This window comes from Typha angustifolia, chromosome 4, assembly GCF_048772165.1.
Source record: "Typha angustifolia cultivar Huaian chromosome 4, ASM4877216v1, whole genome shotgun sequence".
NCBI classification, from domain to species: domain Eukaryota; kingdom Viridiplantae; phylum Streptophyta; class Magnoliopsida; order Poales; family Typhaceae; genus Typha; species Typha angustifolia.
Genome location: NC_133242.1, coordinates 548,420 through 576,194, shown reverse-complemented (window position 1 = coordinate 576,194; position 27,775 = coordinate 548,420). Strand labels below are relative to the sequence as shown.

The 27,775-nt window shown below is 38.7% G+C and overlaps 7 protein-coding genes across 13 annotated transcripts; 4 read left to right on the top strand and 3 right to left on the bottom strand.

Moving 5' to 3' along the window:
• Positions 1-228: 228 nt before the first annotated feature.
• LOC140758940 (uncharacterized) lies at positions 229-5,827 on the top strand. 7 transcript variants are annotated; one of them, XM_073095354.1, is made up of 14 exons: positions 229-640; positions 729-791; positions 860-913; positions 1,277-1,378; positions 1,543-1,629; positions 1,726-1,810; positions 1,931-2,379; positions 2,568-3,038; positions 3,252-3,313; positions 3,397-3,496; positions 3,791-3,870; positions 4,482-4,802; positions 5,283-5,439; positions 5,687-5,827. In XM_073095354.1, the coding sequence occupies exons 1-13, from the start codon at positions 584-586 to the stop codon at positions 5,314-5,316; spliced, it is 1,965 nt and encodes a 654-aa protein (XP_072951455.1). In that variant the 5' UTR covers positions 229-583; the 3' UTR covers positions 5,317-5,439; positions 5,687-5,827. The 7 variants fall into 7 exon arrangements, with proteins under 7 accessions (XP_072951455.1, XP_072951452.1, XP_072951451.1 ...); XM_073095351.1 differs by having other exon boundaries at positions 1,726-2,095; positions 2,168-2,379; XM_073095350.1 differs by having other exon boundaries at positions 230-640; positions 869-913; positions 1,726-2,379.
• LOC140758941 (protein LATERAL BRANCHING OXIDOREDUCTASE 1-like) lies at positions 5,815-7,687 on the top strand. The gene is made up of 3 exons (XM_073095356.1): positions 5,815-6,325; positions 6,798-7,125; positions 7,205-7,687. The coding sequence occupies exons 1-3, from the start codon at positions 5,826-5,828 to the stop codon at positions 7,463-7,465; spliced, it is 1,089 nt and encodes a 362-aa protein (XP_072951457.1). The 5' UTR covers positions 5,815-5,825; the 3' UTR covers positions 7,466-7,687.
• A 230-nt stretch (positions 7,688-7,917) lies between these two features.
• LOC140759768 (protein TUNICAMYCIN INDUCED 1) lies at positions 7,918-10,841 on the bottom strand. The gene is made up of 2 exons (XM_073096417.1): positions 10,178-10,841; positions 7,918-8,963 (listed from the first exon to the last, which is right to left on the bottom strand). Exons 1-2 carry the CDS (start codon positions 10,661-10,663, stop codon positions 8,205-8,207), a joined length of 1,245 nt encoding a protein of 414 aa, XP_072952518.1. The 5' UTR covers positions 10,664-10,841; the 3' UTR covers positions 7,918-8,204.
• Positions 10,842-11,403: 562 nt separating this feature from the next.
• LOC140759800 (autophagy-related protein 101) lies at positions 11,404-15,241 on the bottom strand. The gene is made up of 7 exons (XM_073096474.1): positions 14,859-15,241; positions 14,727-14,763; positions 13,942-14,027; positions 12,784-12,879; positions 12,185-12,344; positions 11,895-12,060; positions 11,404-11,777 (listed from the first exon to the last, which is right to left on the bottom strand). The coding sequence occupies exons 1-7, from the start codon at positions 14,889-14,891 to the stop codon at positions 11,696-11,698; spliced, it is 660 nt and encodes a 219-aa protein (XP_072952575.1). The 5' UTR covers positions 14,892-15,241; the 3' UTR covers positions 11,404-11,695.
• A 701-nt stretch (positions 15,242-15,942) lies between these two features.
• Positions 15,943-18,912, bottom strand: LOC140759759 (serine/threonine-protein kinase Aurora-3-like). The gene is made up of 6 exons (XM_073096407.1): positions 18,652-18,912; positions 18,325-18,567; positions 18,128-18,223; positions 16,516-16,730; positions 16,371-16,443; positions 15,943-16,287 (listed from the first exon to the last, which is right to left on the bottom strand). The coding sequence occupies exons 1-6, from the start codon at positions 18,910-18,912 to the stop codon at positions 16,186-16,188; spliced, it is 990 nt and encodes a 329-aa protein (XP_072952508.1). The 3' UTR covers positions 15,943-16,185.
• Positions 18,913-19,034: 122 nt separating this feature from the next.
• Positions 19,035-22,324, top strand: LOC140759761 (uncharacterized). The gene is made up of 3 exons (XM_073096408.1): positions 19,035-19,175; positions 19,277-19,699; positions 19,815-22,324. The coding sequence occupies exons 1-3, from the start codon at positions 19,068-19,070 to the stop codon at positions 20,019-20,021; spliced, it is 738 nt and encodes a 245-aa protein (XP_072952509.1). The 5' UTR covers positions 19,035-19,067; the 3' UTR covers positions 20,022-22,324.
• A 3,813-nt stretch (positions 22,325-26,137) lies between these two features.
• On the top strand, positions 26,138-27,393 carry LOC140759146 (uncharacterized). Its single transcript, XM_073095631.1, has one exon. The coding sequence runs from the start codon at positions 26,320-26,322 to the stop codon at positions 27,286-27,288; it is 969 nt and encodes a 322-aa protein (XP_072951732.1). The 5' UTR covers positions 26,138-26,319; the 3' UTR covers positions 27,289-27,393.
• The last annotated feature ends 382 nt before the right edge of the window (positions 27,394-27,775 follow it).

Here is a 27,775-nt window from a genome sequence, read left to right as displayed (position 1 = left end):
GGGGGAAATTGTAACATTATGCCCCAAGATTTGGCTATTTCATCATTTGTTTGTGAGCATACTGGTACGCTACTATTTTTCTGTTCTGCATATTCAAATTGTTTCAGCATTCGTTGTTGGCTTCATATCAATGGCCATTATCGCTCATTTGGTTCCTTATATTTGGCTGATGTTTTGAAACCATAACCTAAGAACAACTTAAGAATATTATTGAGCTGCATGTTGTGGATCTCAGATTAAAAAAAGAAAGATTTTGCACCATATGCCTTGGGGATCAATCTTTAGAAAAGAAAAAAGAAAGAAAGAAAGAAAGAAAAGGAATACATAATTAAGAATAAAAGATTAAAAAAAAAAAGAATTACTTGTTCTTTTTCCGCTGCTTTCTCTTCAGAAAACAGAAGCATGCGAATTAGCTATCCATCCGATTCGCAGTACTAGTACTGCTTCATTTGGGCACGCCGTTCAGTAGCCACGCTTGAGCACCACCACCCACCATTATATAAGCGGAGAAGCGAATCACCTCACCTTCACAAACACCAGCCAACGCACCATCCCACCCCCTAATAGCAAAGGCGAAAAAGAAATGGCGCGCATCTCTCACCTCTGCGATCTCACGACGAGCTCTCTCCTCTCCTTCCTCGTCAGTGCCCTAATCTTTCTCTCCTTCTCCTCCATCTCACTGCGATCGTGAGTACTTTTTCTTACCCGATCCTATCTCTCTCGCACAGGAATCCAAGCCCTCTCCACTGACGAAAGAATTCGAGAAGCAGATCCTTCTATCTCTTTCTCGAGTAATTTCTGCTCTCATCTCTCTACCTCTTGCTTTTCGTATCTTTCCCTTCTCTAATGCGTTTCTTAGGTCTCCAAGGAGATCCGGCAATGGGGAACCGAACTCAGCTGCACAATAGATCTGGTATGAGCTCGCATGCCTTCGATTCCGGAGTTTTTTTAGGTCTTCTTAGTTGGTTTCTGGAATTCGAAAGTGTTGAAACGTCCGGATAAGTTTGAGAGGAGCGGTTATGGTTTAAGTTTGAAAAATAGCACTGTTAAATTTTTGCTGAATGATACGGTTTCTTAATATCCTCCGGAAGCTAAACTACTGCGTTATTGCTCTTCTGCAAAAGGTGAATATATTAGTAACAGTAGAAGATAATTGAGAATTATCTACGCGAATGCATTTCGTATTTTTGCTAGGTACCCCATTTATATATCCTATGTCAAAAAGAAAAAGAAAGAAGCTTTTGAGAAATGACATCTTTCTATATAAATATTATAGGACAAAGTGGATGACTCTCATTCTGTTCACAATTGTCTTATTCCCTTGGAGCAGCCTCTTAACGGTGGCTGCAAATGCTTGGCTAATATTATTTCCATAATGGTAAGTCTTCTGGAAGTAGGAATTAAAAAAAGATGTTTACTCTGCTTCCGTTGCCTGCAAATCTTGAATGTACTTATGGGCGGCTGCTGATAGTTCAGCAATCGAAGCTCAGCTTGCGTGTAGTGTTACTGGGTGATAATCTTGCCTCCTTTTCATTCTTTCAGGTTGCTTTCATGGGTTATGACAGCAGATACGTTCAACATTTGGCTGGAAACATACTCTTTGCAATCTCCAATTCTCTTATTAACTTTGTATGTAGTCAACTTGTCTAGAGTATTTGGTCTGTTCTACGAGTTTGTACTTTATTCTGCTGATTCTTCTAATGTTTCTCTTTTCTGATCCCTCAGGAAAACATATGGGTTGAGTTTCTTCAGTTGATATGGTTTACCCTAGATGCAGCGATGTCACACATTTGTGGCTGCACATTATCAGGTTCAGCAGTTGGCTCCATTACTCCTCGAGACAAATGCTTGATAGAGCGTTACTCCCTCACAAAAAATATGGTGTCTGGAATTGAAAGTTCAAGTTTTGACATGGAAAGCTTTGTTGCAGTTTTGAAGTTAAGGTCTGCAAGCATGAGCTGGCAAATGGTGGCTGGCCTTTTCCGACTTTTACGTAACATTCTGAAGTCTCTTAAACATGACTATGGTGAGCTTGAAGACAGGTACTTACATCTTGCTGTGCCTTTTCTTCAAAGGATGCCTTGGAATTTAATTGGTAAGATAAATGTTAGCGAGGTGATTAGAGCTGGCAGCGATAAAGCACTTGACAAGAGTAATGGTTCTTCAGGGTTCAAAAATTCTCTTTCAGGGGCAATCCTTCAGCTATTCTGCTCCCTAGTTGAACAAAAGGGTTTTGAAAATGTGAAGAATGATTTACTGGATGAGCACTGTATGTATTCCAAACTAGCTGATCTTATTCCTGAGCTTTTGTCTTGTTTCTGCAATCAGCTGGGAGGTGATGGCAGTTGCCTTTCCATATATCTGAGACACAAAATGCTGGTAATTTTTTTTATCTCTAAATGAAGTTACATTATTATATTCATAACATCAGGCAGGCTTTCTGTTACTACCATATATTTTCCGACTATATGGAAGCTGAGGGTATTAATGTCTTGTGGAATTGACATATGTTCTGCCAGTTATCCATGAGGCTCTATGCAACTAATTATGTTTGGTCCTTTCTGCAGATGTTAATGATAAGAGTTAGCTCCCACATGCGGTGGCAAAGTTCTCGTCTTGTTTCGTGGCTTAAATTTCTCAGGCAATATTTCCAAGATCTTCTATGTGAGTCTATCTCAGAATCTGCTGTTGACTCTGGAAGTTCTTTAGAAGGATCCCCATTTTTATCTAGTATTGCTAATGGGTTGAAGGTGTATAATTCATGCACCCGACACTTGCAGAGACAGGCTATATTTCTACTCTTTAAATGTTGCTTCATGTTGGCACGTATTAATGATGTAACTAGACAGCAATGTTCATGTTCAAAAGAAGCTTCTTCTTTTGCTTGTGAGTCACAACTCTGCAGTGATTGTTGCAGTCATATTGGTTTATCAGAGATTTCTGAATGGCTCCAGAAATGTGGTCAAATAAAGAAGTATGGCGATAATGAATCATCTTTAGATTTTGCTTTATCCTTCCTGGATTTATATATGGAGGAGGTAAGGTGCCCTTGCATCTACAAATTTCTTTCCCTCATCTGCTGGCATTGCTTAAAATGCATTTCCTGAGGATCCCTTGCTTGTTTGATTGTTCTCTTTGGAACTCATCATTATTCGAGCATTATACCTAACTTTTTCATCTTTAGTAGATATTGTAAATTCTTTCATCTCTGGGCACCTTCTTGATTAAGAGTTTTCACTTCAAAACTGCAGGATGATATGTTATTTGGTATGCTCTTGGAGCTTTTGGATGCTCCATTCCTTACCATACATATGTGAGCAAATCTATCCTAAAAGACAAAGGTTACACTAAATTTCCTGGGATATATTTTTATTCATTTTTCTTTAAAACCTGCAGGGAGGACAGAGAAAAGAAATTGGCTCCTAAAGAAACTACTAGAGATGCATTTTCAGCCATTTTTAATCCCGTTTTCCTTTTCCATCTTTTTCTTTCATTGGTGAGTATGTTAAATAGCAAATTGAGTATGTCCTTTCTTTTGATGTTTCTGTTGTTCGGAGGCTATAATCGTAAATTATCTTATGTAACACCAGGTCATGCTGATGTTTATGTATTGGGGCCGCACTGTATGTGCTGGACAACATGGTTTATGCCACCCCACAATTTAATTCATTCATGATGACTAATATATAAAAGAAATGTGCATGCTTTACTATCATTTCTGATTATTTTAGGGTAATAGGCCAAAGCACAGCAATTTGATCATAATACAAAATATTCTTTCATTCTGCAGTTACACTTTGATCACTTGGTGCTTGTTGATTATCTTATATCGAAGGATACAGGTGTACTCTGTGCTCAATATCTATTAAGGTGCATTTCTATTCCTTACTCTTTTGCTATATTTACATTGTTATTATATAGGAGGTGCATTTCTACTCCTTATCCTTACATACTGTCAAAACCCATTTCTATTTTTTTTTCATAATTTCCTGTAGAAAAAAGTAAGGACCTTTTACTAACTTGAGATGCAAATGGTTAGTGACAACCGACACTCTGAGTAGCTAGTTGTTTGTAAATTTATGCAGGCATAAAACATGAAAATTTTGCACCGTCATCTCTCTTTCCTTCTGATGTGTTTCCACTTTTCACCTTTTTGGCAAATATCTAGCTAGAAGATTATCCTCTAGACCAATCTCAAAAGAATGATGAACTGTTAGTTTGATGAAAATATTGAAGGCAACGAGTTCTGGTTGCTGGACGCTATAACATTCTTTGTTATTTCTTGTCACATTTTAATCGCCTTTTCTCAGATGATGTCTAGTTGCTGCATGCCTTGCAATCTGTCATTTCTTATTACCTTTTTAGTTGCCTTACCTTCAAATTTAACTTTCGTGATTCGTTATCTTATTGGGTGTGTTCATGTACTTGCTTTTCTTTTCTTTTCTTGCGATACATGATGGCTTGACTTTTTGCCCTTGTAGGTGCTTACGTGTAATTTCTCGCTCTTGGTGTATCTTTGTGAATTTTTCAATTTCTGATACTGCAATTAAGGAGCCATGCTACAAGAGACAAAAGATCTTTACGCATGATAGCAATTTTAAGGGGAATTTAGATCCTTCAGCTTCCGCAGCATTGGTGGCTGGTACCTACAAACCAGAGCAAAAATTTGGTAGCATAACTCAGACAATCAATCTGCAGCCTTTCCAAAAGGCTAAAGAATGCTTGCTTTCTTTAAAGAAGACATTGGAAGATCTTCATCGGAAAAACCTGTTTCCTTACAATCCAAAGCCCCTTCTTAGAAGGTCCGTTATCTCTGCATGCGGTACTTACATTATTTCTCATGGAAAACTTCTTTTGTCACTGAAACTTTTATCTTGTCTTCGGAACTTGATCTCTTTGTCAGCTTACTGTAAAAAAAGCCTTTTAAATTGAAGGAGATCTAAAAAGAAAAAAAAAACGCATTACGAGTCCTCATTCCTAATTTCATTTTATATTATAATTTTCTTAAAGGTAAAACCTATTTAACTCTAATTCTTGATATTTAATGTACTACAACGCATCTTGAGTCAAAATACTGAGGAGATGGTCCCATGAATTTTTTTCTTACCATATTAGATGTGGCCACATATTTCCTTGGACTTAGTCTATTACTCTAATAGTTTTACTGCTGCGAGTCATTTCTGGATTATTTTCTGGCGTTCTGTACACTTGACTACATCAAGGGTCTATTGTAGAAAATAAGAAATTTATGCTGTATGCTTAACTACTATATATTGTTTCAGCCTTTCCAGGTTTGAGGAGCTTTGTGAGCAGTAGAAACATGTCAGGTGAAGAGAGTGGCGGCGACGCCGGAGGAGAACACATTCTTTGGCAGGTGGAGCCATAGTACCATGTAAGAGCCACGTATTGTAGCTGTATTCTTTTTGGGGTCTCAAAGTGGTATGTGGATCACTGTCCCGTTACATGTACCCACTAAATTTATCACTCGAATATAAATAAATCTTACATATAACACCCTATATTTAGATGAATTTATAGTTTGTATCTATATTATTCTCCGAAGGCACATTATGTTTTTAGTTCACAGCCACCCAATTAAATAACAAATTTCTTTTCCTCGTCTCTTGTCTGTCATCCAAAACACTGCTAAGTTTTATTAAATATTGAGTGTTCTGTGTAATTTTAGTTGCAGGATTGCAACTGTGAAAGCCTAAGATTGGAAGGTGATATATGCAAATATTTTACCTTTCCTTTTTCAATAAAGAGGATGTGAAAAGTCTAGATTCAAGGTACTCTTTCCCCAGCCTCATCTACAGGTCTATCCGATGGGTCTCGAGGTAGATCCCGCCTTCTTCCAAGAACCCGAGCACCGCCCCAACGACACCGTCGTCGAAGCCGGTGGCATCCCACTCATCGACCTCTCCCCTATACTCCACCTCTCAATCCCCGATGCCGACTTCGGAGAAACAGCCGCCATCCCGGAGCCATTAGCTGCTATGCTGGCTGACGTGGAGGCGGCGTGCCGGGAGTGGGGGTTCTTCCAAGTGGTCAACCACGGGGTGGCAGAGGAGGTCGTTGAGAAGGCGGCAGCATTGGCGCGGGGTTTCTTTGGATTGGAGGAAGAGGAGAAGAGGCGGGTGAGGAGGGACGAGGTGAATCCGCTGGGTTACTACGAGTCGGAGCACACCAAGAACGTGAGGGATTGGAAGGAGGTTTTCGATTTCGCGGTAGAGGAGCCAATGGTGATCCCCGACTCGGCCGAGCCCGAATTGGGAGGATTGCTCCAGCTCTATAATCAGTGGCCAAGGTGCCCGATCGGATTTAGGTGAGAGTTTTAACTAAATCCTCCGCTACTGTTTGATATCTTGGTCTGGCATGTCTTGCTTTCAGTTATACTTTATGCAAATAATCTACAATTGATTCATGGAAAAAAATATTCCCAGTATTATATATATTATTTTATGGACTAAAATGTTTTCCTATCATTGCAAGCAGGGATAGATGTTCTTTTCGAAAGTATATCTAAAAAGATGGAAAAGGCCGGTCTTTAGAGAAGATTTAAGAAAAAAAGGTTTTCTTTTGCTATAATATCAAAATGTAGGTGGTGATACAAAGAAAAGAAAAGAAAAGAAAATCATAATGGGATTCCATTCGTTGTTAACGGTGGCACGTAGTTTTAAGATGCGGATTCCTCCTTATTTCACTGGGAGCCTTCCAGGTTTCAATATATTGGTTAAGTCATGTATTTTTACATCTTTCCTCTCTTTCATTTGAGCACTATTACTGTACTTTGTCAGGGAGGCTTGTGAAGAATACGCCAAAGCAGTGACAGAGCTGGCTTTTAAGCTGTTGGAACTGATAGCACTAACACTGAACATGCCCACCAAGTGCTTGAACAACTACTTCAAAGATCAGACCAGCTTCATCCGCCTTAACTACTATCCTCCATGTCCTTCCCCACGCTTGGCACTCGGTGTTGGCCGTCACAAAGATTCCGGAGCCCTAACCATCCTCCAACAGGACGACGTTGGTGGTCTTGAAGTCAAGCAGCGGTCCGATGGCAAGTGGATCCGTGTCAGGCCCTTCCCCAGTGCTTTCGTTGTTAATGTGGGAGACATTGTTCAGGTACGTCAACATCACACTACTAAAAAGTTTATAAATTTGCTACTTAAATATAACCGCGATTGAAAATAATTTGAAGTAGGTCTGGAGCAACGACCGGTATGAAAGTGTAGAACACAGGGTGGTGGCAAACTCCGAGAAGGGGAGGTTATCAATTCCTTTCTTCTTCAATCCTGCACATTACGTGACAGTGAAGCCATTGGAGGAGCTGGTAGACGAGGAGAAACATCCGTCTAGATACAAGGAGTACAACTGGGGAAAGTTCTTCAAGTTGAGAAAGATCAGTGACTTCAAGAAACTGGAGGTGGAAAACATCCAGGTCCACCATTTCAGCAAAAACTGAGCCATAATCAGTAGAAATGGATAAGATTGTGTAGATACAAATAAAGTTGGGTTCCCTGAATTGGTTGCAAGTTGTGTTGTAGTCTGTGGGTCAGTAGCAACCATTCTATTAATCCACAATATCTCTGAACCTTTGTATGCTTCTTTTATGTGCCGATGTTCTGCATTGCTTTAAAGCAGCTGCCTTTGATTACTTGAGAGCAAAATATCAATTAATATTTCGTGTTCATGAAAATTCTGTGTAAAAATATGACCCCATCAAGAACTCCGGCTAGCGTTTGTCCAATTTGGAACTTTACCACGTACAGCGTAGCTCCAGAAAGATTCGACAATGCAATAGGAAACAACATTTAATTCTTTTGAAGAACAGTAAGCATCTAAAATAGCCCAACCTGCAGGATGGTGATACTAGGAAACAATCACATTTGCATGCATCTCATATTTACTCTAATGTATAAAAAAGTTATTCTTTTTCATAATGTATACAAACTACAGCAATACAACCACTAAGAATGCTAGCCACTTTCCAAATATTAATACAGAGCACACTGACTTCTGTCACCAAGATTGCGTACTTATTTACAAACGCTGGTGTCGGTTGAAACACTTCACCTCTGACTAGAGGAGAAAAAGAGCTTCTGGTAAGTAACAACAATATCCCTCTACAGCAAAAGAAATCAATAAAAACACTGGAAAGATGGTCTTGTGTACACCTTAAATACAAATTAATGAATGCTGTTTTACCACTTGACATCCAATGTCAATGTCTCAGGAGGGACAATGAAAGATGGAAACTGAGTGAAAGACACGTTTGACATTAGATTGCTCCAAGCAGTAGAATCAGAGAGATAAAAACCTCCCTTAAGTTTCTTCACTAGTATAACCTTCAGCCTCCCACCTTCAACTTTAGCCACTACCTGAAGCCAGACATGTTGGATCTTAGGTTTCATTTTCCACTCTGAAACATTTTTCCAGATCCTATCATCTTCTGTTATCTCTCTCTCTAGCTTCAATTGGAATTTCACTAACAACGATGACACGATCTTAGCTTGGAGGAAGCGTATGGATATATCTTCTAAAGCTTTCTTGTCTAGCAAAGTTCTCACAACTGTCCCCACCAAAGCTAGTTTTGGACTAACAGAACAGAATAAGCATCTTGAAATCCGTTTCCCATGCCCATTGACAAAACACTTTTCTGATAATAACTCAACGGTATCATGGGACTCAAATGAAGCTTTGAGAAAAGCTCCAGATCTGCGGGTCCTATCTGCAACAACCATGACAGATCCCTTAACATGCATTGAAAGTAATGGAGCACATGAGGAATAACCGAGGGGCCAAATCTGGTTATCATCTTCACTGTGAGTGACCAAGCTGCCATTTGTCGTCAGGCCAATATCATAGGGGTGGATGAAGGAGACTTCCTGAGCACCCACCACCTTTAATGTGATGCCCTCAGCAACAAGTATCCGCTTTAATCTTGTGTGTGTAATATTTAGCTGCATAACAACATAATGTGCTGTTCAGATTCTATAGTACAATTACAGCAGCATATTCTTCCTGATAGTAGAAATGCAGGAAACACAAGTGGGATAAAATCAGAGAGTGGGTAATTATTAAGTATACATATGAACAAGATGGATGATAAAATAGAAAGCAGAAGACACTTAACAACTGCGAAGTGATCACAATTATATGGGATCATATTTATGATATAATTATTGAGAGAGGATAATCAAAATAATGAAATACTCATAAATGTTAGAATTCTCTTCACTTGGAAACAAGTGTCCTATGATTCCAAGGCTAGAGAATAGAGATGACGGCAATACTCTAAACCTGGATCCACTCTGGTTAGACAAAAGGGGCAAATATGGCAAGAAGCACCAGAGGCTTTGTTATAGAGGGAATAATATTAAGAACTTTTGTTGAAAGGAGACTAGAAGAGGAGATGTTTAATTTGAGTATCGAAAAGCAATTAGATAGAATCACTAATTTGCACAAAAAGAGAAGCTTATGTAAAAGAGTTGACTTTCCATTGGCAACAGGAAGTAACTAAACATCCATATCTTTAATTGAAGCCTATTTAAGATGCTTAAATCTGCCTCTGAAAAAATCCATGAACTTGGTTTGGCAAGTAAACTATAAAATGATTTTCTAGTCCTATGCCATCCTACTCTTTGGAAAGGAGATGTCATCTTACAGTTCAGGAGCACATAGCATGTTAACTACCTATACATATAACTAAACAGAAACTTCCGAAAATAAAAGAAAGAAGAAAAGTAATAACTTCTTTGACTTGCCCTTCGTTATCATGTCACTGCCTTCCTAAGGAAAATAGTCCAGCAGCTCCTCTAGATTAGGTCCTTCTGAATTGATAAGATATGTAATGTACCACACAACAGCAAATTCTATGGTCAGAATTACGCCACAAACTCATAGCACTTAAATCTCTTCACTGATCTAACATTCAAATTGGGCGAAGCATGTGTCCAAATTTGAATGCCTGACAAAGAAATACCTCAAACGAAAGCTATTTCTACTATAAATGTACTACATGAGAAGCATTCGAGTACAATTCCAGAAGAATTCCTATACTATCTTACTAATCATCACAAAACAAGTTCCTTTCCAGTTCTACTCCCTCTATATCATAACCAACCAGAGAACTCGTAATCAATTGACGATTAAAACGAACTAATTAATAACTCACCGCGGTCAAATGAAGCGAGATCTCATCATCCACCTCACTGTCGACCCTCAAATCGAGCGGCCCCGTCAATTCCAGATCCCTAACCGCCGGTCCAATCCCAACCAGACCTTCTCCGGCCACTAAATCCATTTCCGACTCCACCACCGCCGGTGCTCCACCGGCCGCTCTCCTCCACTCCACCGTCTCATCGGAGAAACTCAACAGCAGCGTCGTCTTCCCGGCCTTACCTTTGAACTCGTACCTCTGCAAAACCCCAACCCTAGCTTTCCCGCCATCGAGATCGGAAACCCTCACCTCTCCCCTCGGATCCCACCGCTCCTTCTCCGCGATCGCCTTCACGATCTCGCCTAGGAACGAAGGAGGAGATGGGACGGGTGAGGAGGATGGGAAGGCAAATAAGGAAGAGTTGGAGGAGAGGAATAGGGAGAAGGATGGAGAGGATAAAAGGAGGAATAAGAGGAGAATAGATAGGGAAATTAATGCCATTCTCAACGCTGTGATCTTCTTCCTGCTCTGGGAGTTGAAACGGAATAAGAGGATAGCGGGGGCGGTGACCGGAATCTCGGTGTGTTGTTCCGCAGGGATAGATAGGCATCCGTGGTTATCGACGGATCGGACGGCTAATATAACGATATTTGAGGTAGCTTCTGATAAGATCGGGCGGCTGCATATAGATTGTATTTAGAGATGCCACGACTGCGAATAGGATGTGCTAGTTGTGCCGGAAGTTAAATCGGCAACTTATTAGACATCTTAGACTCTAACCCTAGACAAATGAAAGAAATTAGATACATATATAACTTTATCCACGTCACTTAAATATTTTTTTACAAATAACCTTATCCACATCTCATAAATATAAATTAGATACATATATAACTTTACTTATATTTTATTATCTTTTTTTATATATAAAATTATCTAAAATATAATAATTATTTAAATATATTAATGTAAAAGTTTACACTTTTTTATTAAATTATAAATAAATATGTTAACTATAATAAAAGATTTGCTTAGAAAATATGCATGCATTAGACCTGTAATAAAATTTATGCATAACTTATTACGTAATTTATTTTATACAAAATTTAACTTATATGTATAAATGAATATTTGATTGTAAAATATATTTACGAGAAATCTAATTTATGAACAGATACTTTTTATGCGCGACTCGACCACCACTTCAATCATCAACTCTGTAAGATCCAGACAATACAATATCACCATGTATAATTATTCATTTCATATAAGTATATATATATATATATATATATAAAAGATATATTCATTGCCAGGTCCAATACATACAATGACCCAAAAGACTATGCAGAGGCTTTTATAACCAATTACACGTCTAACTTGCTTTCATTATTCAACCTAGTCCCATCTAAATTCACCTTAAATCCTCGAAGCTCTAAGAGCAGAGGTGCAAGTTTCGTTAGTGTAGGGATCTACAAGAAGAGCGGCGCATCTTCTATACTTGCATGCAAGTATGGTGTCAGGATCATGAAGTCAGCTGAGCATTGTTGGATGCCCTCTTTGCAGCATTCTCTTGAGAACATCAGTGTGCCACCCAAAAGAAGAACCAGATGAACTGTGGAGAGATATGAAGCAAAGCTCATCAAGTGATAGTGAGAAAAGGTTCAGTTTAAAAGGATCCAAAGCATATTATCTTAAACATGAATGAATGGAGAGGATATAAAACACAAACCTCGGGATTGTGATTTCATAAGGAAACGAGGCGCCCTCTTTATTAGGAGGTATGGGAGGCAAGTGGTCCTTTTTCTCATTGGCGAATGTTATAATCTGAAATAAAACTTCATGCAGTGATGACCCTAAGGCAGCACGCCGCGAACTAGTCTCCTCCAAAGAACATTCTGAAGTTAATCAGCAGGCAGGTACGTCACATAACAAGTCGAAGGAAGACATCAGATAATAGCGAAAATCATGGGAAAAAACACTGCCACTGGTTGATGGAAAAGATGGCTTCTATAGTCTTACCTCCTGGGTCTCTAACTACTTTGTTTTGATGAGACTTGCCATGTGGTTTTCGATTAACCACGTGCAAATTAACATACCATTGCTCCCAATCCATGTGTTCAACTTTGTTGCCAAACAATGGTTGCTGCTTATTCTTCGTCTCATAGAAAGAGACGCATATCTGAATGATAATATATATATGTTAAATGACATTTGGTTCATCAAGCTTGTCCGTGGTAAGTTATATACAAAAGAATATGTGGCTATGTTCACATAGACCTAAATTTGCTTATGAATTTTACTGCAATTTTAGAACTAAATTCAGCATACATAGTTGTTGAGCTGAGTGCGCTTCGATCAACTTGAATTCAGAAGTAATAATAAGAACAGGGTAGGCTAAATTGTCATAAACAAAACTTATTATTTAAAAGCAAACAAAAAGATGGCACAAAATTCTTGAATTCCATTAGGAGTGCCTTTGGTTTCAACTTTAATCAAACCACCGTAACATGCTCATTTATTGTGATTGCAGGTTTTTGTGCAACTTCATACTAATGACAGATAGGATCCAGAGTTACAAACCATATGTATTCAGTAATTGAGGAGAAAGATATGTAAACCTGGCTCCTCCTGTTTGGATGTTTGTCAACCTTACTGATGAACTCCTCAATCTTTCCCTCTATTTCCTTTTCTAGCTCAGATATTCCACATTGTACCTGTTAAGAAAAATTTAGTCCAAGTACTAGAACAAATGGAGCTACCTACATCAGGGCAAAAGGTTCACTTATAGTGAGACTCAAACTCAAGGGTTACATTAAAGAGCAAGGACTCCAAGTAGAAGTGAAAATTGCAATGTTATCAGTTACTCTAGTCACTAGGTTCACCACTCTATATCTTATTTATACAAAGTTAGATCTGGTTGCAAATGTGAAATAACCTTTCTCTAGGGTTCCTAGAATGGTAACTGGCAATTAATGAAGTATTTTGGCTGAAGATAGTATTTCCAGCAAAAAACATGTCAGGTCAACCAAACCCTTCTGTGGTGCCAACAAATATGCAACTATATATGCTCATGTTTGGAAGGTATGATTTATGGACAAAGAACATTTTGGTCATGAAAAATAATTTTGGCAAGATTTTACCTGCCAAAGCTTTCAGACATTTACGAAGCATCAGTTCTGTTAAGTTGTGATGGAAAAACCAATAGTTGTATACCGGTTGATTCCATAAAGGGGTTAAGAGCAAAGAACAAAGTTCTTGGAATGGTTTGTTTTCTGGCAATTAAATGTCTTTAACTCTTATTTCAATTCTGGATCTAGTTCAATATGCATTTCTTTTAGACCTTAAGATAGATTAAGTACAAAAAATAAAGGTTTAGGGAGATGCATTTCAATGTACTAACTCGTTCTTCTAAAACAGTGTACAGCGAGATACATAACAAATCAGCTCCAGAATGGAAATTTCAGTCCAAAATTGGCCAGTTTTAATAAAAGAGATGTAAACACACATTACATTTCCCCAAAAAATTCAGCATGACAAACTGTAGAGAGCGGCAGTTGAAACCCTCATAACTCATAAGGTCTAGAGGTCTGTACCCCAACTTTTTCCAGAGGATTCCAACTAGCCAGTTCAATGGATCAAAAATTGTTTCCTTCATGTTTTAAGAACTTAAAGTCCTCATTCCAATCACGCAAAGTGAAATAATGTCATGAAAATTAGATGAGAATTTTTTTTATTGTCTCATCCAGTGTGATGTGCCAACATCTCTTGGTACTTACGTAGGTTATTTCGAAAAGTTCACAGTCAACATCCTTCGGCCGAACGAGACCTAAAGCTCTGTGAAATAGAATTGTATGCAGTATGCCTGCAGCAAGATGTAAACATATATCAGAAAGAAACAAATGCATTATATAAATTCCAGCAAAGATATTTAGAAACAAGGACTCTGACTAAAACCTATCTGCGTAGCATGTTGAAAAACAGTCAAACCAGTTGAGGAAATTGAAATATAATACGTATACTATTAAAGTCTATTTTGAGAGCAGCCTAATGCTCCTACTCTTAGTTATGCCATAGGTATATAGGCGCATCTAGGGTTAGTCTGATACTAAATACTGAGTATGACACAAGCTGAAGTCTAAAATCAAGATTCTGGGGAACTCAAACCACAAGATATAATGTTTCTTCAAGCACATTCTCATTCTTGGACTAGAACATAATATCTGAATATTTCCATGAATTATACAAGGATACAGGATGAACTGTAGCTTGAAAGGATCAAGCATTCCTCGACACTATGAAATTCTAGTTCATCTGGAAGCTCGGCACTTATTACACTTTAATGTCAACATACCAGAATCAGAACAAGTTGCCAACAATTAGGGTCACAGTGCAAAGAGAGCAAGAGATAAAGCTACAAAGGTCTATTAACTGTGTGACTTAGAACAGAGCAGTGAAGTATGAAATTATCAAACCACAAATGGAGTAACCCTTCAATTATACGGGTTTAAGATTATTTCTGCTACAATCAACGTGAAAACCCAACTAGAACGAGTACACTCACATCGCAAAACATCTCGAATCTCATCGTGCTCGACCTCCTGCAAAAAGGCATGCAACTTTATCTCAAATCTTGCTCTCTAATGCAAGTCAAGGAAGAAGAAATAGCATAGCAAATACCAAGAACAGAACCAACCAGTTCTTTAAGTTCGCAGACTTCGCAATTCATGGTGCCTAAGAACTAGCACTGGCTACGAATCCAACAAGATAAAAGTTAGCGCAACAAATCATTTTCCATAAATGAAATCGTCTTCGTTAGCAGAAGAAGCAAGAACGAGATCGATCGCAAGAAGTCGAGCTACATAAAGGCACAAAATATCGACGATCGCGAAGAAGGGAAGAAGAATAGATTAGGGTTTCTATCGGGGGAAATAAGAATAGGTGTGAATTTAATCTTCTCTAGGTTTCGGAGAATAAATGGAATACGAGACTCAAGGTTGATCTGTAACCAAAGGGGAATTACATGGGAGTTTGGGGGGGTTATGAGCCGTGTTGCTTCTAGAGTAATTTATTATTAGCGTAAAGAATGCAGCAATACAAATAAAATGAATTGTTCCCTGTGCATATATATATATCCATGAGAATTAACTCCAATATCTAATTTATAATTAGATTAACGAACTCTTTATCAATAATAATACATAAAATTAGAGAAGAAGATAGTGGATATTAAGACAGTTAAGTTACAAAAATAACCTCTCTTTATTCCTTTCTTACTGTTTAAGCCAAAGTCTCTTGGAATGATTTCGATTACATATCCTTCTTTTATCAAATGAATGAACGCCTGATATAGATGGCCTACCATACCATCTGTCGATTAAACTAGTTTAAACTACAGTTTGCTCATATGCAATTTAGACTTTGTATTACTTTACTCTCCTTAACTATAATAGCGTATAAATAATCTTTTAGGCTTTTATTATTGTTTACAAATATTATGAAATTAACCTCCCATCTGAGTACATTTTGAAAGAAAAATATTTTGTAATCAGAGCTCTTGAAATGCCCAATCAGACAATTAGGCTTTCAACTCCTTCCTACCAACCGAGGCAAGAGGAAATCACCCAACATTAACATTAGAGATTCTTGAGGCTTGTCCTCTAATTCACCAAATAATTCCTAGGAGTGTAACTTTGCTATGTACGTATCTTAAGATGAAGATAATTTATAGAGGATAGCAAAGAAGAGGAGTATCTGGGATAGAGAAGTTACTAAAGACATCCATATCATAGTCTCTTATTGAACCACAATAAAATTTCTTCATTGCGGAAAGAAGAGTTACAAGTTACAATGCAACGTATCTTCTGATGCTTGATCTAGACAAGCACATTGTTTATAATTATGTGCACTATCACCATCAAAGTTGAAACTATTACGAGCTTTTTCAAAAGATATTCGCATATATATGGTCATCCCTCCATTAACAGCGCTATAAAAGAAATCTCTTCATGACCACCAACATTTCACTCACTGCAACTGCCAGAAGGGTCTGCGTTCTTGACAATCCAGGGATGCTTCAAGATATCTCGAAGAGAAAGCCTCTTTGATGAATCCTTCACAAGAAGCTGCATAGCCATTAGCCAGACTCAGAAAACAGGCACACCTTGATCTCTTTGCAATGCAAAATATGGATGCTTTCTTAACTTACTTTGCGGATGAGATCCTTTGCTTCAACAGAGACTAAATGATCAGAAGGGAACTTTAAGTCCACCTTCATTATCCTGGTCCAAATTCACATTTACTGTTACATACAACCGAATGCAGCATAGGAGGTGGTAAGTAATAGTTCTTACCTCCTAAATGTATCATACTTGTCAGCAGCTTCAAATGGTGGAACACTATAAAGAAACTCATAGCAGAGAATGCCTAAAGTCCAGTTATCGACAGCATGGTCGTGTGTTTTCCTCTCCAACATTTCTGGAGCGAGGTAATCAATGGTGCCACAAATGGTGTGCCTCTTAGCGTTTGATTGAACTGCCCATCCAAAATCTGCTATTTTAAGTTGACCCTGGAAAATAAAAACCCATCAGTACAACTTAAGTTCTTGGGCTTTCTTATAGTATGATACTATGATATAATTCTGGTTAGCCTAGTTAGACAATACTATGACTATCCCTTCATACACCAACAGCAAGTCAATTGATCCCAATGCTTTAAATGTCCCAACTATTGATCATATGATGTTTACATCTTATAGTTAATTTTAAAAGGAAACTCATAGATGAGTCGATTTTATACCATGGATTGCTATCTGTAAAATCTTTTCACTAATTTTGGACCTCAACTTAGTAAAACTATTAGTGCAAATGCCAAACTCAAGCTCATTATTTACTTAAAACTAATCTGTGAACATTTCAGCAGAACACTGAACTTGATCAAAAAACTATCAAAATCAGTGAAACCACTAAGCAAAATTGCAAGGACCAATCAAATTCCAAGAATAAGTTCGTACGGTGGAACCTAATGAAAGAAGTATTGCAAAATATCCCAAAAGTGAGAATAAATGAAGCCTTATGTTCAATTCATTTGTGTTGATGATGAATTTTTTTTCACCATTCAGCTCTATCTTTAGTATTCTCCACCTATAAAAGGGTTTGCCATTTCTTTCTCATCATTTCAGACCAAGTGGTTTTTAAGATTTTTCTTCTCTCCTCTCCCTTGGAATGTCTCCCCTATAAACAAATCACTTCCTACTGCATTATATATCTATTCCAAACATACTTGTAAACCACCTTAAAGAACCTGGCATATGATAATCTTAAGTTTTACATTTTTATGTGAGAAGTCAAGCCAAAAAAGGCTTCGAGTATAGAGAGAACTGAAACAATAAATTACATCATAAATCAGCTACAATTTTTCTGTTAACTCATTAACTACTCTAGAAGCTTAAGTTGAAAAAAAATATAGTTTTTATATTTTAATACTCTCTTACTTCTATACTGAGCTCACTAAGTAGATTTCATTTAAATGGGTATAATTTTATATTTTCAGGCAAAGATAAACATAACAAGAATTTGAATCCACAACATTTGATACCATGTTAACTTATCAACTACTCTAAAACTTAAATTGTTAGAGAACAATAGTTTTTATATTTTATATTTTAATGTTATGTACGTATCATTCGCATTACTATCGGCATGAGTGTTCCATCCCCTCTCAATGAATACAAATGCCACAGTACCCAGTTGAAGATTTTTCAGCAGATTTCCTTCACTATCCAATCCAAGCAGCATACAAATCTCTTAGTTTTACCATTTGGATGGCCCAGCAAGATAATTTAGCACATCCTGAGGGTAACAATTTAATAGCGATCTAACGTGATACAAAAGAAACCTAGGACGTTGGTCTAGGACGTCCAAACCAAACACAACGAAGGGAAGAAAAGATAAACGAGTTGCTAACCTCAATATCCAGCAATAGATTCTCCGGCTTGATGTCTCTGTGGATCACATGCTTCCCATGGCAATAAGCAAGTGCCCCCGCAAGGCTTGCGATATACTTGTCCCACCATCAAATCCCACAGAGACAAGATTAGAGTAAAATCAGAAAATTGTAACAAAAAATAATAATAACGAAAATTGCAAAGACCCAAAACTCACAGTGGCCGCTCTCTTCTCGGAGAAGTGATGAAGACTCTTGAGAAGCTTATAGAGCTCTCCTCTTGCAGCGTACTCAAGTACCAAGAAAATTCGCGTCTCGTCGTGGAACCACGCGAAGAGGCGGAGCACATTTGGGTGGTTGAGACCGTGCTGGATCTCGATCTCTCGCCGGAGGTGAGCGTGGTGCCGATGCTTCTCTAGATTCTGCTTAAAGATCACCTTGAGAGCCACAACGAAACCGCTCTGGTATTGCCATTCGACATTAGTAGATTAGGTTTTGGATCAAGGAATCGAGAGATGGAGTTTGCGGAGGAGAATAGATCGGACCTGCTTCTCTCGGGCGAGGTAAACTTTGCCGAATTTGCCCTCGCCGATGAACTTTCCGATCTCGAAGTCGGCGAGAGTCCATTCCTCTTTGGCCATGGGAGAGAGTAGAGATTTGAGAGAGAAGACAAGGGGGAGCAGGAGACGGGAGGCGGGGGAAATGGAGTGCTTTGAATCGCGAGTGGGGAAGGGTCGGGTCCGGTTGTGAGTATTTGGTCCATATTTGCTAATATATTTATAAAGTGGAATTATCATGCAAATCATTCTAAAATTAAATATAGAACTTTATCCTATTTTTTCTCGAGCGGCACCATTTTAGCTGCAGCGGCGGCGCTCAATTACTCGCTCTCCGTTCGATATGATCCTTCTCTCTCGCTGCGTATAGAAGCCTTTGGTCTCGGACACATTAGTAGTTGGAGATGTCATCCCTTCTTCGCCTTCCTCCTCTTACCGCAGCACTCAAACACCCTTCTCCCAAGTTGGCGCCGGCGAGGCCTTTCCGCTCGTCTTCTCTGCAGAAATCCACGGCAAGTCGCCCCCTTCGCGAAAACTCAGTTGTGAATTCTCATTGCTTTCTTCTCTTCTCTCCTATTAACCCTTTGCTGCTTCTGTTCTCCATTGGCAACAGGGGCTATGGCCAATCCCATTTCGATCACCACAAGCGATGCCCAATGGGTTTAATTTATATCGAAGGAGTCGATTTGTCGTTCCTCTTTCTGTGAGTGCAACTTCTGGAAACTCCGGTAGCCATGAGGAGTTGAATTTGGAGTGGATGGTTGGTGTCCGCAAGATGTTTGACAGTTTACCTCAGCCAGTTAAGATTTTCCCATGGGGTAGATTATTGGGCATCTATCAAAATTTCATCTTTGGGCTTGCTCTGTTTGTTGCGAAGTATCTCTGTATTCCGCTTCTGGCTATTTCGTCTCTGAGTGAGATGTCGTATTGTGCTCACGAAAGAAAGATGGGTGTGATACCAATCCCGTTTCTTCTTGGGTTTGCTCTTGCTGGGATTGCTAGTAATGCAGCAGTCGACCTATCTCCAGAGCTTAAGGTTGGTTAATTTTTCCTTTTTGTTTTTATTTTTTTTAAGCTCTTAAACTTCTTGTCATTTAAGATCTATACTTTGGCAATAATGGTACTCATGACATGCAAATTGCCATGAACAGGAAGTTGAAAACCCCTGGCATTTAATTATGATCGCAGCTTTCTTCTTATTGTTAAAATTGCCTGGCCCATATTACCCGTATTGGGGCCGCTTGTGTATTCCTCATTTTGCTAATGGTGGACTCTGGAGGACTGCTTGGCTTGCATTCATGTGGCATAGAAGGCGTCATGAGACAACTGGTGTGACTACGCAGGCATCCGTAGTTTGATTAAGGTTGTTTACAAAAACTGTGTTGTTTATGTAACATAAGGAGCAGGTATTTCTTTTTTCTGAACCAGCAACTAAAGTTTGATTTTTTTTTTCTTCTTCTTGCTTTCTTCGTCCTCTTAGATTAAGGTTTGATAAGTTCTAGCTGCAGCTTTTGATTATTCACGAAAAACTACCTTGTGATTTTTGGAATATTGAGGATCAGTAATAGAAAGTATGCATAATTTCGTAGAGATCATATTTGTTCTTCCCTGACTTAAGTTATCAGTAAAATATCATAGGACCTTTGAGCATTAGTAAATAAATTCATCTCGTATCTTAGTGCTTCCTAATCTTCTATTAGACTATTTGATGCAAATCTGGGGAACTTTCTGTAAATAATCCTATTCAGTAAGCGATGTTCTTTTCCATCTACTTTGTTGGAACTAGCAAGAAACATAGCTTCCAGACATGTATTTCCAAATATTTCACAACTTAGCGTAGATTCTCATGTCATGTATTGGATGATGTTACTACATGTCCATTTTATGCTTCTTTCTTGTTATATGGTACATACAGCAAGGGTGTTGCTTATTATTGTTTATTGTTTCTTACTCTCTTCTCTTTCAAGCAGTTGGTACTGGTCTGCATAGTAGAGAGAACTCTCCTCCTATAACCCAAACCCTATTTCCACAGCCCAAATGAATCTTGAACTTGATTGCATGTTACTTGGTACCATCCAGGAACTTTTCCAGCATAATATGTTGGCTCCTTTTTTCCTCTAGTTTAATGTCTGGTAACATCTTCTGTTTTTTACTCTTAAGGTCTTCACTTTTCGGATTTTTCCTAGTTACACATTGCTTCTGTTAAAATAAGCTCAATCTTATTGAAAGGTATTGTATCCATGATTTCTAATGGGTGAAGGATTTAATTTTGCCTGTGGAAGAAGTAGGTCTTCCTATTTAATTCTGCAAACTTTGAAGTAGGTCTTCCTATTTAATTCTGCAAACTTTGAAGTTATTAAGCAATAGGTCATACTATTCTAGAAAGGCTTTGTATTTATGCTGTATGTTCTTGGCTACAGTCAATTTCCTGTTAACCTAATACCTTGAATAATCATATTGAAGTGGAGGTACAATATGTATAGGACCGACCTAACCTTGCCTCAAGCTGAATGCTGTCATAAGTGATATTTCAGCCTACCCCTATCATGACTCGCATTTTACTTATTATCCTTCACAACTACTCTTCGTGGCCAGAAGTTGAACTATTGATTGTGTAGTTCATCCCACATGAAGAAAATGAACATGAAACAAACATGACTATTGACTATCTGTCTTTTAAAGATTGTCTTACATGGTTCTCCCATGACTATTATCTAGTAAATGTAGTAAAGATATCCTACGAAAGGGATGAGACGCAAGTGAGTAAACTGCTGCAAGATTACTTCATATCATTTGACCTCAACAATATATTCTCCAAGATGAATTAGTGGCTCAGCACTTTCATCTAAATATCTGGTTGTCTGATAATACTCTTCTGCTATCTAAAAGCATCGCGGTTCATGTAATACTCAAAGATGAAATTTTCGTTTTCGCCTTAACTCTGATGTGGTGATAGCATGGGTTCCACATTTTTGATACAATCAGTGAGGTGTCTTACTCTGGTACATGGTGTCACAACATATCTGTTCAGTGTTTGATTCTTGGAAACGGTTTAAATGCCGATCAGGAAAATGAGATGAAAACAATGCCCTGTAACATCAGTAGAAAGATTTGAAGAACATCTATGAACAAAAGCAGTTTCTTTTTGTAGGAATTTAACATCTCAAATTTTACTTGCTGATGCCTTGTGATCAATCATTTGGTAAATTAGAATGGCAGTCTTATAATTCATCATGTGAGTTTGATCTGGAACTGCAATATACACTCTGATTCCTTGTGATCAATTGTTTTAGAATTACAGAAAGCACAGGTTGTACCTCCATGGTAAGAACTCTAATTAGAATGGCTTTCTATTTTGATATTCTGGAAATTTGTCTTGTTTATCATAGTAGAGTCCATATTTATGAAAGAATTACTTTACAATTTCCGACCTTTGGGTAGTATATGGATAAGAAATTGAGAGCTTACATGTTCTAAGAACTTGTTAGATGATGAAAACCTGATGGCCTGAAGATGTTAGCAGAACAGAAGGAAAGGCATACATTCTTTATGGGGAATGAAGTTATTATACAAGAATAGAACTTAAACCATATCGTTGCCTTTTGTGATGGTGAAGTATTTGTTTCCATGCAGCTGGAAATAAGATGTGCAGAATGTAGAAGGTTTTTTTTTTTTTTGGGCATGTACACACTTCAAAAAATCTCTTATAACATTATATATATATATATATCCTTCAAATATTGATATTTATATGTATATCCCTTAAAATATATAGGATGAACTAACTTTTTCTTGTGTGTAAATAACATCCAAATACCATTCTCTCATTAGAATTATGCATCGTAAGTCTAGTAAATGTGTGAAACTATAGGTTATGCATGTTTTTCTATCTAAGATGAGGTTATCACTTTTATTTTCCTCTCTTATTTGCATTTAAGAAGATCAATACACTAATCAAACACTAGTATAGTATATATATTATGCATGTATATTCTTTAAAATTCTTATATTTTGTATGAATACTTTTTATGAGTTAATGAATCGTCAAAATTTGAATAATATAAAAAAAAATCATTTTCTAGTTTCATACATTTCTTTTTGTTAAGAAATTTCTTTTTACTAAATTATTGAGATTTAACTGTATATTTATTAAATATTAACTGGAAAAGTTATCTGCACAAACAAATATATCTCAAAGGTATAAATATTAATGTCAATGTTAATATTAGAGAGGTATACACACAAAAAAAGAGTTTTTTTTTTTAATTATAAACACAAAATAATGTCAAGAAGTTGAGGATAAATGGCATAATAATGTGTAGATAACCTCCATGTTATAGCAATTGGGTAGTAGAGTATTGAGGTTAGACATATCAGCTTTACAATCCAATTATCTTCCTCAATCCATGCAGGCAAATATGGTTGTATTTTTGAAATTTTGCATCAATGATTTGAAAGACACTTGTGTAGATGATAGAGATATTTCTCATGGCTAGGAGATGAGAGTTCTACATGCACTTCTGCCTTCTAATAATTGAACGATCCATTTGCTCTCAGCTTAACACTTTGCAGTAGGATTGATGGGTGCATCGAAATTCGCGCCATATACATCAAGCCAATGGATACATTAACTTAATATGTGCCAATGTAATTAGCAAAGTATAATTGGAATTTGGATGGATCGTCGTCACTTTCTCTCTTGTGCTCCAAACTGTTTGTTTGCGGTGGGGCCCAGAGCCACTTTTATTCTCTCCTCGGGCTCTGAGCCAATGACCACTTTGGGTCCCACACCTGACACGTGTCATTCTGTCATCTCATTACCACATAACACTTGGATTCTCTAGTTCTAGGTTTGGACTGTCCTGAGGGCTGATTGACCATAGGGGTCATCCTAGGCTAATAATGAGTGAAGACCAACTTCTTTGTGATTTGAGTTTATTCTTCTTTCTAGATGTTCTTTTCCCCCCACCCAAAATGCTTCACAAGAAATATAGAACTAATTAGGTCATAAAAAGTAGTCCTTATCTCATCGTTTTACGTATAAGGACAACAAGATCATTGGGTAATGAGACCACCCTGAGCCTCAGGGATATATCTTTTATATATATATATATATATATGTACGAACTCAGTTGAGGAAGGGAAGAATGAATTAAAATGCCATGACATAGTAAATAGAGAAAGTAAAATATTTTAGCGAGATGATCTTCTTATCAGAAGGTTGTCGAGAATATTGGCATGCTTTCTAATTAGTTAATTAATTACAAGGTGTGCACTTCGAATCTTGTCTTCATCGGCGTGCTTCTCATGGCATGGAATCATTTCATTACTAATGCTCTAATCTTATAGCCCAGATCTTTTTACGATTGGTGTGATCCTTTTGTTAGGCTAATCTCCATTAGAGAAAGCTGGAATTAAAAAAAGTAACCAAGTTTACACTTACACTTACACCGTATATGCATGCAAAGCTTTTGCATGCCCATAGTTCACAAGCCATGCAAGCATATGGTGTGTCAGTGTCATGTATGTATGTGTGTATGTGTGTGAATGGAGGTAGTGGCAAAGGGTAAGGGATCGATGGAGGAGTTGCCTCCTAGTAAGGGGACATAGAGATGTAGGGCTCCTAGTCATGGAATAAGAAGAGAGATGGATAAGGGAGTGCATGAGGGGGGGTATCATGTCACGTCACCTCATGTCAGGTCAGGCAAGGCATCATGCACGTCACGTCATGTCATGACAGGCACTGACATGCATGGCCATCTTGGCATGTACCCCCCCCCCCCCCCCCCCCCCCCCCCCCCCCCATCTCTTCCTTACGCATTTCTCTTCCCCTCCTTCCATTAAAGAAGGTATGAAAGCGAAAAAGATGGAAGACCAGAAACGAAAAGAAGGCAAAGGAATCTCCCATGCATGACCACCACCAACCACTGAACTAAAGTGTGATATGGATATCGAGAGCGGCTGACGGATAAAGACCGAGAATAGCGCGAGTTACGAGGAGGGAGGGACTGCTTGGATAACTTTATTCCTTGTTTGCTTTTGGCTGGGTGAGGAGAGGAGAGGAGAGGAGAGGAGAGGGGGTTTTGGTCCCAGAGAAGGGTCTGAGAAGCGAAAGTACGTACAGGAGAGATGGGAGCTGCGGGGTTGGATCGATCGGCGTTGCGACACGAAGCCGGTCGCTTTCGCGTGCCGGCACGGTCGGCTGCGGTGTTCGCGGACGGCACGCGCGATCTGCAGCCTTGTTGGACTGCCACGTGGACGGGAATAGACATTCCTCTTCAATAATTTTTTTTAAAATTGTTAGTTTAAGATACAAATTAAAATAAGAATTAAGGTACTGAGATATTTTCAAACTATTTAAAAGTAAAACATAAACATAGATAATATATATATATATATATATATATATACGTTTCGTAAGTGGAATTATACTTTATCTGCTTCGCTTTATTGATCTATATAGGTAGACAGAACAATAAATATAGATACTATGTATGTGCTTTAATTACTTTAGTCTTACTCGTTAATCACGTTGGTCATCCAAGTCACCACTAGGATACGTTTACATCTCCTCTCTTATCCGGATGGAATCTTTTAACAAGCTAGTGGTGCTTGATATTATTGATGGCTAACTAATATTAATTTTATATAGCTCCATTAAATCAAAGATAAATCATGTGAATATATAAAATTATTAACATGCCAAGATTCACGGAACATTCTACACGACACATCTCTATCTACAAGATATATTTTTTTTTTCAAAAAAAAATAATAAAAAACATAGTACTCTAGTTGAGATTACAAATTGGAGGACTATTGCCATTTTATATCAATTTAGACATACACAGCCTAAAATCCAATTGGCAAAGCTATATGATTAGAACTTGGCAAAGTCCAAAGAGAGTGCCATGGTTGCATTAGAGGTCATGACAAATGTTCATCTGGATTTGTCTTCCAACATGAGGTGATGATCCATTTGAGTGCAATGCATGATTGAGTTCCCTCAGGGATTGAGACAAACTTGTTGTCATCCTCTATGGCACTGGATCAGGAGCCATGATCTCCAATTGGCCCTATTCAGTACTCAACTTGGAGTAGTTGAGCAGTTCCCTGTGATAGCTTCCCTGTGCTCTTACCGACAAAGTACTCAGTGGCTTGTAGAATAGATAGTGCATCATGATTGTGCTTGCTTAAAATACCAAGGGAGAAACTAGAGTTAGTTACATATTAGTAACCTCAACTATTGCTCAACTAATGTATCACTAAGCTCCACTTTTCTTAATATTTTATCTAAAAGTTAATTAACCAATGCACTTTCAATGGTTATATTGGTAAGAAGATTTAAGTTAGTTAATTATTATGAAAAGAATAATTATTAAAAATATTATAAAAGAAATAAAGAAGAGTGATGGAACCTTTTTAGAAATAAAGAAGGCAAACTCCAGATCACTTTGCAGTGCAAAGAGACATCCCACCTACTTTTATAAACCCCCCAAGCCTCCCCACAGCCAAAATTCCTGTTCTTACTCCAACTTCTTGCACTCTCATTCAAATCTCCCAACCCTCTCTCCTCCAATAATTAAACATCGGATCCCATTCTCCTCTCTGCCAGCCTTCCTCCTCTTTGAATCGATCCTAAGGGAAATCAAAGAGATGATCCAAGAGCTACTAAGTGGAGCAATGGAGGAGAGAAAGATGCAAAACATTAGTATCCCACGAGTAGTATCTTCCACCACCTCTTCGCCTACTACTCCCTCCTCTCCCATGATCTCGTCCCCCTCGCCGGCGGCGGCGCCGCCCCCGGGGAACGCCGAGCCGCCACTGCGGTGCCCGCGGTGCGACTCGTCCAACACCAAGTTCTGCTACTACAACAACTACAACCTCACCCAACCGCGCCACTTCTGCAAGACATGCCGCCGCTACTGGACCAAAGGCGGCGCCCTCCGCAACGTCCCCATCGGCGGCGGCTGTCGCAAGGCCAAGCCCGGCCCCACCTCCGTCCCCGCCAAGTCATCATCCCCCGCCGCCGCCAAGCCCAAGCCCACGTCAGCAGACTTGTTCCAATCCGCCCCTCTCTTCTGGGCCAACGCGCAGAACACCGCCCACCTCATGTCCCTGCTGAGGGCTAATACTAATACTAATACTAATTCTAATTCTAATTCTAATACTATCCTCAGCTCCGTACGGGCGAAGGAGGACGGTGGCATTTTGGGAATCGGCTCATTAAATGCGCAGAGCTTGAGCTTGTATCCTTCCATCCCGTACTCGTATAATCCTCCGACGCAGTCGGGGAGGGATCTCGATGTGGCAGGCTCGGGCATGCACGAGTTATACCAGGTGATCAAGTCCAATTCGGGTAACAATTACTACAACGATCAGTTGCAGGCGATGATCGGCAATGGTGGCTGCTTTGGTTCTTCTCGCACTTCGTCTTGTTCTTCTATTGATACGAGTTTGGTGAGCACTAGTAGTGCAATGGTGGGTAATACTGCTACTGCTACTGCTACTACTTCTATCTTGGAGCCCATTCCTTTCATGGGAGGTGATCAATTTGGATGCTGGAATCATGCGGCTTCCTGGGCCGATCTCTCTACTACAAACGGAGCATTCCCCCTTAATTAGAGGAGTAAGCAAGCTAATTAAGTTGTTGGTCTTCTTCTTGTTGGGTCGGTGTAATGTTACTTAGTTGGTTGTGGTTTTGGTAATTAATTAATTACATCTTTACAATGTGTGTTTAGCTTGTGACTTCAAATCTTTGTTATAAGTTAATGGGTCTAATGATGGGATCGGATGGTGGTGCTTGGAGATGCGTGCTGCTTGTGGAGCAGTGGGAAAGTTTAATTGGAATGTGTGTGTAGTTTAAACAGCAGGTGGATTCGATTCTCTCATAACCCAAAACTGCAGCCTTATGTTGGCAAAGAAGGGGTTTTTTTTTTCCTGTCACTAGACTCCCCATCCATCATCAGGAAGGGGGGGGGGGGGGGGGGGGGGGGGGGTGGGGTGGTGGCGTGATAGAGTGCATGAGTGCCTCGAAACTTGGAGCTTATATTCCATTCCTTCCTGCCTCTTGTACGTACTTCTCGAGGCCCATGTAATGCTTACAACTACA